The following is a 13,406-nucleotide window of genomic DNA, read 5'->3' on the forward strand; positions in this document are numbered from 1 at the left end:
GAGTTTTTCATATTCTGGGATGGGATACTGAACTGAAGTCCAGTTTGTTTTCTCAAGTGGATGTAAGATCGTCCATGACACTGTTGAGAAAGAGTAAAAGACTATGTTCAATATGTGAAGTTTCATTGCGCCAAACAGCTCCAACTCTAGATTTCCTCTCTCCAAATTTGTATTGTGTTTGAGAGTACTGTGAGCTATATAATGCTGGTTACAGATCTGTCACTGCTGTGAGCAGTTTTGAGGTAATTATCACATGGGAATATTGTTCAGTATTAAGTTGTATTAACTGAATTACTTGTATTTATTCTGCCGATATTAAGTAATGCAGTGGTAGTTCAAAGTTCCCCAGTCTTAAATTTGAGCTTCCTGAAAGTATCATAATAACATGATTTTTATTATTTTTCAAATTTGTTTGATTTTGGGCAGTGTTAAAGGGGAACAGAAAGCATTAGATTAAGGGAGAGACAAATTTTGTTTGTTAGGGGGTCTGAGGCTAGAACCAGATATTTCAGAAGGGAAATTGGAAAATCTGCAGAATGGTAGCAGTTTGGACCTTATTCTATAAATGACAGTTGGTACTAGGTCAATTCAGCTTAGATGTAAAATTGATAGAACTTTGTTAGAAGCTATGAAGGGATATGGGGCAATAGTGGTTTATGTGGAGTTAAGTTACCATTTTGTCACAATCTCATTGAACAGTAAGTAGCATCAATAGGTTAAAATGGCCTCCTCCTGTTCTATGTTCTTCCCAAAAATGACACGTTTGTAAGATTCTTATTTTATTTTTTTCTAGACCTGCTACCTGCAACGATTTCAGAGCACTCTTGTACTAGCAGAGCATAATAATGAGAAGCTGACTCCCATTACCCTCAATGCCATCACTGCAGCCAAACAGCTGGGTGGAGAAGTTTGTTGTTTGATTGCTGGCACAAATTGTGGCAAGGTAAAATGTTTTTGCTATATTTATATTTATAGAGTCATAGAGATGTATAGCAGGGAAACAGACCCTTCAGTCCAACTTGTCCATGCTGACCAGATATCCTAACCTAACCTAATTTGCCAGCACATGGTCCATATTCCTCTAAATTCTACCTATTCATATACCTATCCAGATGCCTTTTCAATGTTGTAATTGTATCCACCACTTCTTCTGGCAGCTCATTCCACACATGCACCACTCTCTGTGTGAAAATGTTGCCCCTTATGTCCCTTTTATATCGTTCCCCTCTCACCCTAAACCTATGCCCTCTAGTTCTGGAATCCTTCACCCCGGGAAAAATGTGTATTTATCTTATCCATGCTCCTCATGATTTTATAAGCCTTTATATGGTCACAACTCAGCCTCTGACGTTCCAGAGAAAACAGCCCCAGCCTAAATACCCTCTCCCTATTGCTCAAATCCTCTAATCCTGGCAAAATCCTTGTAAATCTTTTCTGAACCCTTTGAGGTTTCACAACATCCTTCCAATAGGAAGTAGACCAGAATTGCATGCAATATTCCAAAAGTGGCCTAACCAATGTCCTATACAGCTGTAACATGACCTCCCAACTCCTGTACTCAATACTCTGACCAATAAAGCAAAGCATACCAAACACTACCTTCACTATCCTATCTAACTATGACTCCACTTTCAAGGAGCTATGAACCTGCACTCCATGGTCTCTTTGTTCAGCAACACTCCCCAGGACCTTACCATTAAGTGTATAAGTCCTGCTCTGATTTGCTTTTCCAAAATGCAACACCTTGCATTTATCTAAGTTAAGCTCCAGCTGCTACTCCTCAGCCCTTTGGCCCATCTGATCAAAATCTCAATGTACTCTGAGGTAAACCTTCGCTGTCCACTACACCTCCAATTTTGATGTCATCAGCAAACTTACTAACTATACCTCCTATGTTCATATCCAAATCGTTTATATGAATGATGAAAAGTAGTGGACCCAGCACCGATCCTTATGGCACATCACTGGTCACAGGCCTCCAGTCTGAAAAACAACCCTCCACCACCAACCTCCGTCTTCTAACTTTGAGCCAGTTCTGTATCCAAATGGCAAGTTCTCCCTGTATTCCATGAGATCTAAGCTTGCTAACTAGTCTCCCAAAGGTAACCTTGTCGACCTCCTTACTGAAATCCATATAGATCACATCTACCGCTCTGCCTGCATCAATCTTCTTTGTTACTTCTTCAAAAAGCTTAATCAAGTTATGAGGCATGAATTCCCGTGCACAAATCCATGCTGACAATCTCTAAGCAGTCCCTGTCTTTCCAAATACATGTAAATCCTGTCCCTCAGGATTCCCTTCATCAACTTGCCCACCACCGATGTCAGGCTCGCCAGTCTATAGTCCCCTGGCTTTTCCTTACCACCTTTCTTAAATAGTGGCACCACAATAGCCAACTTCCAGCACCTCACCTGTGACTATTGATGATACAAATATCTGAGCAAGGGGCCAAGCAATCACTTCCCTAGCTTTCCACAGAGTTCTAGGATACACCTGATTAAGTCCTGGAGATTTAACCACTTTTATGCGTTTCAAGACATCCAGCACTACTTCCTCTATAATATGGGCATTTTTCAATTTGTTTCAAATTTTCATGCAGTTTAGAATTGCTAGCATATTATTTGCCATTACTTTACTGACTGCAACAATAACTTGCATTTATATTTCATATTTATTGGAATAAAATGTCCCAAGGCCCTTCAAGGGTGTAATCAATTAGATGAAATTTTAACTAAGGTAAAGAAGCTATTGCGCCAAGTGCCAGAAAACATGGACAAAGAAGTAGGAATAAGGACTGTCTTAAAGGAAGAGAGAGAGATGGCGAGTACAAGGTAGTTCTTCTATAACACAATGTTTGTGATCTTGTGCAACCACTCATTATAGAAAAGTTGCGCTTTAGAAACAGCGCTTAAATGTTGGCAATGTAATCACATTTCAGCAAACACATTTTAAAAGTTCATGCTTTAATCCCCAGTTTGTCAATCGAGTTGCAGCAAATTTGCGTTAATGAAACGTGTTATAGCAGAACCACCTGTATTTATAAGTCACTGTGGCACTCTTAATTTTTTATAGTCATTCTTTAATGGGACGTGGGGGTCACCGGCCAGGCCAGCATTTGTTGACCTGTCCAAATTGCCCATGAACTAGTGGCTTGTCCTGCTATTTTAGAAGGCCAGTTAAGAGTCAACTTCATTGCTGTGAATCCTGAGTCACATGTAGGTCAGATCAATGAACAGGATGGGTTTTTTTGCCACCGTGGTGATGGTTTCATGGTGGACATTACTGAGGCTAACTTTCAATTCGTTTTTTGCCAATTTTGTCCCATTTAACTGGGCCTGTATTCAAAGCTGACATTTACTTGTTACAGGTTGCAGAAGAAGTCAGTAAAGTGCAAGGTGTGAAGAAGGTTCTAGTGGCTGAGAATGACTCATTTGAAGGTTTTCTACCAGGTAGGCATGGATGCAGCAAGAGGGTTGTTTCTCAATGCTGCCAGGCTTCCTGAGTGTTCCAGCACTTTCAGTATTTATTGGAGATTTCCAGTATCTGCAATATTTTGTTTTGCAATACTATTTTTTTTCAAAAATGAGTTGAATGCTAATACTGTATGTTTAGTGATTTGGGAATAAATCATTTGCTATCTCTTAAAGTGTGATGAAAATAAAATGTGTGGCATTCTTTTCTTGGACAAAATAACGAAAACAACATGGTTGCAGTTCAAAATTATAGCATGGTTACAACACATTTTGTATGTAGAATATAATTAAAGTATCTTATAGAATGCTTAGGTGCAACATTTTAATTAAACTGGAGTCTGTAAGTTGCAAAGTAATGAAGAAACACATTTTATTGGAGAAAGGGGGTTTGAATGGCAGTACAGTTCAAATCTTTAAAACTCATGCAACTAAGCAAGAGTGTTTGGGGCTCTAACTGTGCAACTGGAGCATATGGGTCCAAAATGTTCTGATCTCGTGACTAGAGATTACCTGAGGATCCATTTCAAGCTATACATTTCTCCTGTTTTCAGAAAAATTCATATAAAACTGAACATCCAGTTTTTGTTGTATGCATTTAAATAAATGTCTGGTTGAAAATGGTTTTTATAACTAAGTAAGAGTTAGAATATTTATTTGTGATATGCTTCTGAGGGTAGAAAAGGAATATAACATAAATGACACTTGCTTTACTCTTCAGTCATTTGAATCATTTATTTGTGGATTGGTAATGAAGAACTCCAGGAAGTGAATCATTTGAGGGAAAATATACAGAGGAACCTTGATTATCCGAAGGACACAGGGGGGCAGTATTTCGTGCAGTTAGTTGAATGCCAGATAACATAGTTTAACTGAATATCAGGACCTTGCGATCTTGCTGGATAATCTGATATTTGGATAATTAAATACTGGATAATTGAGGTTCCTTTGTAGTTCAATTTACTGTGGTAAATTGTGCATGATCTTTAGACGTTGCAGGCTTGCAAGGCTTTTTTTCAATTGCTTTCTTGTGACATTCAGCTTTTGTACTGTATCTGCATAACTGGTGTGCATTTTCATTGTTTAAATAAGCCTGTCTGAAATAATATTGGATATCACAACTGGTAGTGACAGGTTTGCATCATGGTGAATACTGTTATACATTGTTTGGTATGGCTCAGGAGTCCTATGCATGGCATCCCCTACCACATTTGGTGAAGAAGACGACAATGGTCTGAAAAGGTGCCGGAATTGCTCACCTCTGTTTTCTCTGGGCTATCTTCTCAGCCAGCTGAGCTTTTAATTTCTGATGGCTTCTTCCAGTGCCCTTCCAAATAGTCTTCCTCTGAAAGTCATGCCTGCCAGTCACTGTATCCCATTTGACAGTGTCAGTATCCACCATCTTTGTATCTCACTTGCAGGTGTTCTTGTATTGGAAACTCGGAAGTCCAAGTGGTTATGAGCTATTGACCATTCACAGTCATCCATTGACGAATGCAGATTAGCCAGTGGAGATGTTATTGGCTTAGCCATGAGTATATACTGATAGAACGAGCATGCTCAGGACCTCCTTAGTTGGTAACCTTCTCCTACCAATGAAGGCCAAAGATACTGTATGAGACAGTGAAGGTGAAAACTGGTAAAATATGTTGTCCCTATCTTACTACTGTGAAGGAGTGAACTGAAGATGCAGGTTTAGTAGACTTTCAGCTTGCTATTGTCCATTAACTTTCTATTGTTCTACACACTCCTACGCAGCTTGGACATAACAAGTGCAATTTTTGTGATTCGTTGTTGATTTCAACATCAAGTAGCAGATTGTTTGTGATTGCATAGCCTGAAACTATCAACAACTGCCAGTGTCAATATTGTTAGTGCTGATAGATGGTGAAATGGTGACATTTTGTACTATGGTTTGTCTTCCTGATGTGTTATTTACTATAAATGTGTTCAGAGAGAGATTCAAGATGGCGGCGACCCAACAAGTCTGAGTCTGTAGTGCTCTGTCTAAGACTCGGGCGAAGTGGGCCACCCGCCTTCACCACACCTTTTAAATCATTTAAAAGAACTTTTGCTCAGCATAGTTAGTCACTTTACATCAAACTTGAACAGTTTGGTGTTGTTCTTAAAATGACTAAGGGCAAAACCTTCCGCAGTTCGCAACAGGCAGGGACCCATCCCCCACCCCCTCCAGCAGCAGAAGTATGACCGAGAAATTGAAAAACTTGAACAGCGCGTTGGAAGCGGGTAGCAAAAGGCCACTACCTCAGAAACTGCTGCCGAGTCAGCCATGGGCTGGGTCCGGGCTCTCGAGCAGTGAGTCCAGACCTTGGAAGAGCACATCGACCTCAACAGTCGGGACCGTCGAAAAAATATTCGGTTGCTGGGCCTTCCCGAACACAGTTTCTTTGGAACAATGGCTCCCTCAAATATTAAAGTTTGAGTCTGGTCCAGGCCATGTACGGGCGGAGTGGGCCCACCAAGTTGCTATATGCGGGCCCACCTTCTCCGGGGGTGGGGGCGCCTTATTTGTTATTCACTATGTGAATAGGATAGGATACCCAAGAGTACTATGGGTATATCTCTTCGATTTAGATATTTGGTGGGTCTGAATAAGGAGCTGGGCTAGTAGATGTGTGGAGGTGCCTTCACCCCCAGAGCAGAGACTTTACTTTCTACTCTAACCCACACAAGTGTCATACTAGAATTGATATGCTTTTGCTCCCTCGACCCTTTTGAATTCCATATTGTCCTGCAAAATAGGTAATATAGTAATCTCTGATCATGCTGCAGTATATGTGGAAGTTAAGACTAGGGACGATGGGACAGGCCCCCGACGTTGGCGTATGGATTCTTTCTTAATGAAGGATAGCAAATTTATAAAATATTTTTCTCAGGAATTCAAGACCTTTTTGGAAATTCATTCAGGTATGGCCAGTAACCCATTGACGATGTGGGAGACCGTTAAGGCTTATGTGCGAGGTTTGATCATCTCATATTCTGCGACCCAGAAAAGACGAAAGGGAGAACAGCAGCGCCTGCTCGAGGCTCGCTTGAAGGCAGCTGAGACAGCGTATAATAATAGGCCCTCTATTATTAAGCTACAAAGGATCACAGCCTTTAGGACAGCCTTGAACACTGCACTTACTCAAACAGCAAAGAGGGAAATATTATTTGCAAAGCAAAGACTATAAGACTATGGCAACAAGCATGGCAGATACCTCGCATATCTTGCTAGGAAAAAAAGGCTCCTCAAGTTATCACATCCATTAGGGAAAGTGCTGGTACTCTGACTTGTGATCGTAATAGGATCAATACAGCCTTTAGAAAGTTCTGTTTTGAATTGTATAAATCGCAGGACTGTGAGGATAGAACTAAGTAGATGGAGTCCTTCTTTAAAAACGTGGCCTTTCTGGATTTAACCCCGGAGCAGGTGTCGATCCTGAATGCCCCCCTGACACCGCAGGAAGTACTCAACGCAATTAGACAGCTTCAGAGTGGCAAAGCACCTGGACCAGACGGATTCCAGGTTGAATTTTATCAAAGATTTATAGGGGAACTGGCTGATACGGTTTTGGCATGTACAATTACTCACATAGTCAGGGCTGCCTCCTGCCTGCGTTGAGAGAAGCAAATATTTCTCTCATTCTTAAAAAAGGAAAGGCTCCAGAAGATTGCTCATCATATAGACCAATACCCTTGCTAAATGTAGATTTCAAAATCCTTTCTAAAACGTTAGCATTAAGATTGGAGAGGGTCTTACCATATATCATAAAGGAGGACCAGACAGAGTTTACCAAGGGCTGTAGATCAGCTAACAATATTAGAACGGTCTTAAATATGATACAAGCCTGTCAACAGGAAAGATTACCGGGGATAGTTGTCTCTCTGGATGTAGAGAAGGCATTTGATCGGGTAGAATGGTCATATCTTTTTTACACACTGGAAAGGTTTGGTGTCGGAGAGGTATTTTCTAAATGGGTCTATATTATACAATGACCCCAGGGCAGCCATGATTACCAATGGTTTGGATTCGGATAGCTTCAGTGTGGGTAGGGGCTGTCGTCAGGGATGTCCTATCTCACCGTTATTATTCACGCTAATAATCAAATCACTGGCGGAAGCTGTACGAACCGACTCGTGCATAGTGGCTCTGAGGGTTGGTTCAGGAAAACATAAAATCACTCTCTATGCAGATGATATCCTCCTTTTCTTAAGGAAACCTTTGATATCTGTGCCCTGCTTAATTCAAGTAATCAATCTATTTAGTATGTTCTCAGGCTATAAAATCAATTTTATGAAATCAGAGGCCATGCCGTTGGGAGGTCTCGCTAGTGTATCCAATTTATCGGACGGATCTTGCTTTCCCTTTTGGTGGTCACTGGAGGGTTTTCTATACTTAGGTATTTTTATCACCCCAGTATTTGGTCAGCTGTATAAAGCCAATTTTGTGCACCTACTAGAGAAAATAAGGCAGGACCTTCAACGCTGGGGAGATCTCCCAATATTCTGGTTAGACAGAGTAGCTCTAGTTAAAATGAATATTCTGCCTCGTCTCCTGTATCCTATGAGAGTGCTCCCTTTGATGTTGCTGAGACTGGCATTACGTAAACTACATGGCTGACTTGGTTCCTTTATTTGGAATCATAGATGGCACCTATTCAATTTATAAAAGATGCAGCTTCCACAAGGACTGGATTTTCCAGACTTTAGGAGGTATCAGTTGAGTTCTTTATTATGCTATGTAGCTGATTGGGTCTCTTGTGACCCACAGTCAATTTGATTCGACATTGAGACCTCCCAAGCAAAGTGTCCCCATATCAATCTTTAATTTTTAGATAAGATGAGTGCTATTATGGACTATTGCAAAAACCCTTTGTATTAAATACAATTAAAGCCTGGAGGATAATGCTACAAGATGAGGTAACCTCCAAAAAACCTCTCCTTCTACACCTATGGTGGGAGCATCGGGTTTTCAGACAGGGCTGACAGACGCTACATTTAAAACCTGGAAGTCCAGAGGTATCTCTTGCTTAGGGGACCTGTTTGATGGGGAGGTTATGATGTCTTTTGAGCAGTTGCACCAGAAGTTTGGACTGCATAATGGAGACCTTTTTTTGGTATTTCCAAATACGAGATGATATACACATTAAGAAGACCACATTATTAGACAGTCCCTACAAATCGGATAGGGAGAGAAGAGTGCTATGACCAATGGGTCCACTTTCGGTCAGTACTCTTTATCACTCATTAAATAATGAGGTATCGAAAGACATGGAGCAACTGTTTAAAACATGGAACCAGGAATTGAGGTTAGAAATCCCTCTAGAAATGTGGGAGGACATCTGGGGAAATGCCTGAAAGATCTCTATTTGTAATAGAACACAAGCTATTCAATTAAAGATACTCCATAGGGCCCATATAGCACCTGAAAGACTTGCAAAATTTAGGGTAGGAACATCCCCAATGTGTCCTAAATGCAAAATAGAAGTGGGCACTCTCAAGCACTGTTTATGGACATGTCTCAAGACCCGTAGATTCTGGGACAGAGTAGCGAATGCTCTGACAGAAATCTTGGGAATGGAGATTAGATTGGATCCAGTATCTCTTCTCCTGGGCTTTTCAAATCTTCCCTCCCTGGATGTGCACAGGAGGAAACTATTTTCCATTCTCTCTTTTTATGCAAGAAAAAATATCTTAGTGAATTGGGTAGCTGAGGACCCTCCAGGGCTTTCGAATAGGCACAGGTTAATCATGGAACATATCCCCCCCTGACTTCCTCACAAATATGGTGCACCAAAAAACTGAATTATTCTATAAAATATGGCAGCCCTTTCTGAACTATATCGACACAGATATTTTGGCCATATTGTCAAGGGCTTTTGTCTGGCTGTGGTAGTGGTTCTGGCTGGTCCGGGGGCCCCCGAGGGGAGGAAACCTGTATAAAGACGGGTTTTATTATGACTTGATGTTAATTCATTTTGAGTATGTATTTAATTATTCTGTTATTTTTCGCTAGTAATGTATGATATCCTATTTTATGTTTTGGTTGTTTGCAGGATAGATTAGTAGTTAGTTGGGGTTTTTTTCCCTTTTTTGTGTTTTGGTTATTGTTTATTTCTGTTGTAGTTCTGTTTGCTGAGCTGGGAATTTGTGTTGCAGAAGTTTCGTCCCCTGTCTAGGTGACATCCTTAGTGCTTGGGAGCCTCCTGTGAAGCGCTTCTGTGATCTTTTCTCTGGAGGAAAGATCACAGAAGCGCTTCACAGAAGACTCCCAAGCACTGAGGATGTCAACTAGACAGGGGACGAAATGTCTGCAACACAAATTCCCGGCTCGGTGAACAGAACCACAACAACGAGCACCCGAGCTACAAATCTTCTCACAATTATTTATTTCTTTTTAATATATATTTTTAATTGTATATTAGTGTTTATACTTGTTTGTATTCCTTTGTAATTTTGTAAAAGAATGTTCAAAAATTTCCTTTTTTTTCCCAATAAAAATACCTATTAAAAAATATGTTCAGAGATGTTATTTCACCACTCTGGAGCTGATGGGACTTGAACCTAGGTCTCCCAGCTTAGAGATAGAGACATTGCCATTATGCTACAAGAACCTTTCAGTCTTCCTAGTGCTGATGGTCAAGTCAAACTCTTTGCAGCTGTGAGTGAATATGTTCATTTACTGCTGCTGGTGTGAAACATTGGTTGCTGTATCTTTAGCATAAAGCAAATCTGAATGGATTTGCTGCACCTTTGTCTTGGCTCTCAGGCAGGCAAGCAAGACTAAACAGTTTGCTATCACTTCTAGTATGTACATAGAAAAGCTATAGATGACCTGAAGACATAACATACAATGAATAACCTGGTGTTAACATGTACTGCACGTTCAAGTATTTAAATGGTAATAAATCTGTCTGCCACAAGCAAGAAATGTCAATGCTGTACAACAATGGTTGAGGAAAGGGTGGAAGCCAAATGAATAGAAGATGACTAAGTTACTGAAGATGTATATCGGCATCTGTTAGGGTCCATTTTTGTCAAAGTGTACATTTCTTGCTTTACTTGATAGTATATGAATTCCAAACTTATTTTTTTCATACTTTTTGCTGTATGCTTATTTGTGTTTTTAATATTCTGCTTTCTGTGTCATTGACAGAGGAGCTGACACCGCTGGTGCTTGTTGCACATAACGAATTTAAATTCACACATATATGTGCAGGGGCTTCTGCCTTTGGAAAGGTGAGGAAAGTACTATTGGCAAGACATTACAAAGGGCTTATCAAGATAGGCTGTTTGGTTCTGAAGTCAAGGTTAGAGTGGTGCTGGAAATACACAGCAGGTCAGGCAGCATCCGAGGAACAGGAAAATCGAAGTTTTGGGAAGGAGCCCTTCATCAGGAGTCAACAGATTCCTGATGAAGGGCTACTGCTTGAAATGTTGATTTTCCTGCTCCTCGGATGCTGCCTGACCTGCTGTGTATTTCCAGCACCACCCTAATCTTGACTCTAATTTCCAGCATCTGTAGTCCTTACTTTTGCCTGTTTGGTCCAGAAGGCCAATGCTGGAGTTTATTCTCACACACTACCTACCACCCTTCTTTACCTAATCCTGTCAGCCTAGCCTGTGATCTTCTTTACTTCATGTACCTGCTTAGATTTTTACTTAAATTCGTCTATTCTGTTTATTACCCAACTACTCCATGTGGTAGCAAGTTCCACATTCTGATCACATGCTGAGTGAGACATCAGGCAGTTCTTCTAAAAACATTACATGTTACTTGGAATTTCAATTGAAGCTGACTTGTCAGCAAAACACAATAAATGTGCAAGGAGCTTTGTGGTGCATGGGTAGTTGATAGTCTACCCTCTGGGCCTGAGGCTCTGTGTTCAAATATCATCATGACAGTGGAGGGTTTGTCATAGTGTGACCCAAACACATCAATTATCAATCTGTAAAACCTTATGATACACCAAAGGCTGGTGGTAAGAGCGGTTTCCTGGTTGGCCAGAACTCTGGCAGATGTGGTGCAATAAGTTCTCCCATGTTAAAAGACTCCATGTGACTACGCACCATAGGCATGGTGGCTCAGTGGTTACCACTGATGCCTCATTGTGCCAGGGAACCAGATTCAATTCCAGCCTCGAGTGACTGTGCAAACTCTACACATTTTCCCTGTATCTGCATGGGATTCCTCCAGGTGCTTTGATCTCCTACTGCAGTTCAAAGGTGTGCAGATTAGGTGGATTGGCCATGCTAAATTGCCCATAGTGTCCAGGGATGCACAGACTAGATGGATTAGTCATGGGAAATGCAAGCTCACCGGGATAGGCTGAGGTGCACTTTGGAGGGGTGGTGTGGAACTGTTGGGCCAAATGGCCTGCTTGCACACTGTAGGGGTTCCATGATTCTATGATCTTCGTTTCAAGGGATCACCCCACACTGGTGCACGTACAAGATGTACTTTCGATAAAATTTTGTTTTGAGAATAAATTAGTTTACTCTTCATCATATTAAGAGAAATACTCTTTCTGAAGTATAAATAAAAAATCTCTACTTATCAGCAGATTTCCTTTTTGTAATGTTGAATGCTGATTTGTTGGGCTTAAAATATATATTGTTTAGTTGTTTTGAAAATCTAGTAGGCTTATGAAATTTGACTACTTCTCATGACCTTTCATGGAAAGTGCCATCATATACTCCTGAGCAGACTCCCCCCACTGTGTAAATTGGATAATTGCTTCAGAGTTCCATGCATTTTTGAACAATGAGATTTAAGATAGTTATTTTTACAGGGTGACAGATTATTCCATTTGTTGAATGTTGAAAGGTGATGGGTTATTTACTGATGAGTTCTGATATATTCAACCAATAATCTGTTTCTATTTCCATATTTAAAGTATCCAATGACACATTTTTCCTCTTCCTTTCATCCTAAACCATGATTGCTGAAAACAATTGCAGCACTCCAACTAAACTAGCAAAGTCCTGCAATCAACAAATTTAGCTGAGATTGCAGATCAGATGTGATAATCTGCATAATTTAATAAGTTGCTATCTTTAACTAGTCCAGTCTAGGAACAAGAAAAGGCCAATGACTGTCTTTAAGATGCCACAATAAAATAAGATTGGAATTATTCATCATTAGAGATGACAAGGTCCTGGCACTTACTGCTTAAATTTGATTATTTAATAAGATTGAAATAATATGTTTGTACTTATTGTCATGCGTGTACCTATATATTTACATGTGATTTTAACATTTAACTAAGATCAGTTTGAGTAACTGAAAATATTTTCCATAGAATAAATGCGAGCTAATCTATTCCCTGAAAATATTTGCTTATTCGACTTGCTTCTCAATTTATATCTTGAAGGTTATATGCCAAAAATTTGAACATCCCAAATCAGGTATTCACTGCTGTGTTAAGTAGGTTTAAAGCCCATAAAATTGGATTATGCAGTGCCAGGTAACCAGCTTGCCTGTGTTCTGGAATGCACTGCCTGTAAGAAAACAGGTTCATTCGTAGCATTCAAAATTGAATTGGATAAACACTTTAAATCGAAATAGACCTGTGGGGAGAAATAACTGCAGGGGAGTGGCATTGATTTGAATAAAAGTGTTAGTATCCCTGTGATGGACTAGATTGCCTTCTTGTACTATTGGCTTTTGATTCTAACATTGAATCAAGTGATATAAATGTATGGCATAGATGGAGACCATTCAACCTTTGTGTATCAGCGTTGGTTGAAAAGGAGTATTCAGCCTAACCTACCTTCCTGCACCATCACCTCATAGGTGCTGCACTTCCAATGAATATCTAAATACATCTTAAAAAACGTAATGAGGATTCTGCCTCTATATCACCATTTCAGGAGGAGAGTTCCAGATTACTTGCACCTTCTGGGTGAAGACTTTTCTAAATTCCCCTCTA

The 13,406-nt window shown here is 40.2% G+C and overlaps 1 protein-coding gene across 1 annotated transcript in view; it reads left to right on the forward strand.

Moving 5' to 3' along the window:
- The window catches only part of etfa (electron transfer flavoprotein subunit alpha), a 74,302-nt gene that overhangs the window by 10,330 nt on the left and 50,566 nt on the right, over positions 1 to 13,406 (forward strand). The window contains exons 2-4 of the mRNA XM_072552958.1: positions 794 to 943; positions 3,369 to 3,450; positions 10,631 to 10,713. Coding sequence (XP_072409059.1) covers positions 794 to 943; positions 3,369 to 3,450; positions 10,631 to 10,713 — 315 coding nt within the window. The remainder of the gene's footprint in view (positions 1 to 793; positions 944 to 3,368; positions 3,451 to 10,630; positions 10,714 to 13,406) is intronic.

This window comes from Chiloscyllium punctatum, chromosome 33, assembly GCF_047496795.1.
Source record: "Chiloscyllium punctatum isolate Juve2018m chromosome 33, sChiPun1.3, whole genome shotgun sequence".
Classification (NCBI taxonomy): domain Eukaryota; kingdom Metazoa; phylum Chordata; class Chondrichthyes; order Orectolobiformes; family Hemiscylliidae; genus Chiloscyllium; species Chiloscyllium punctatum.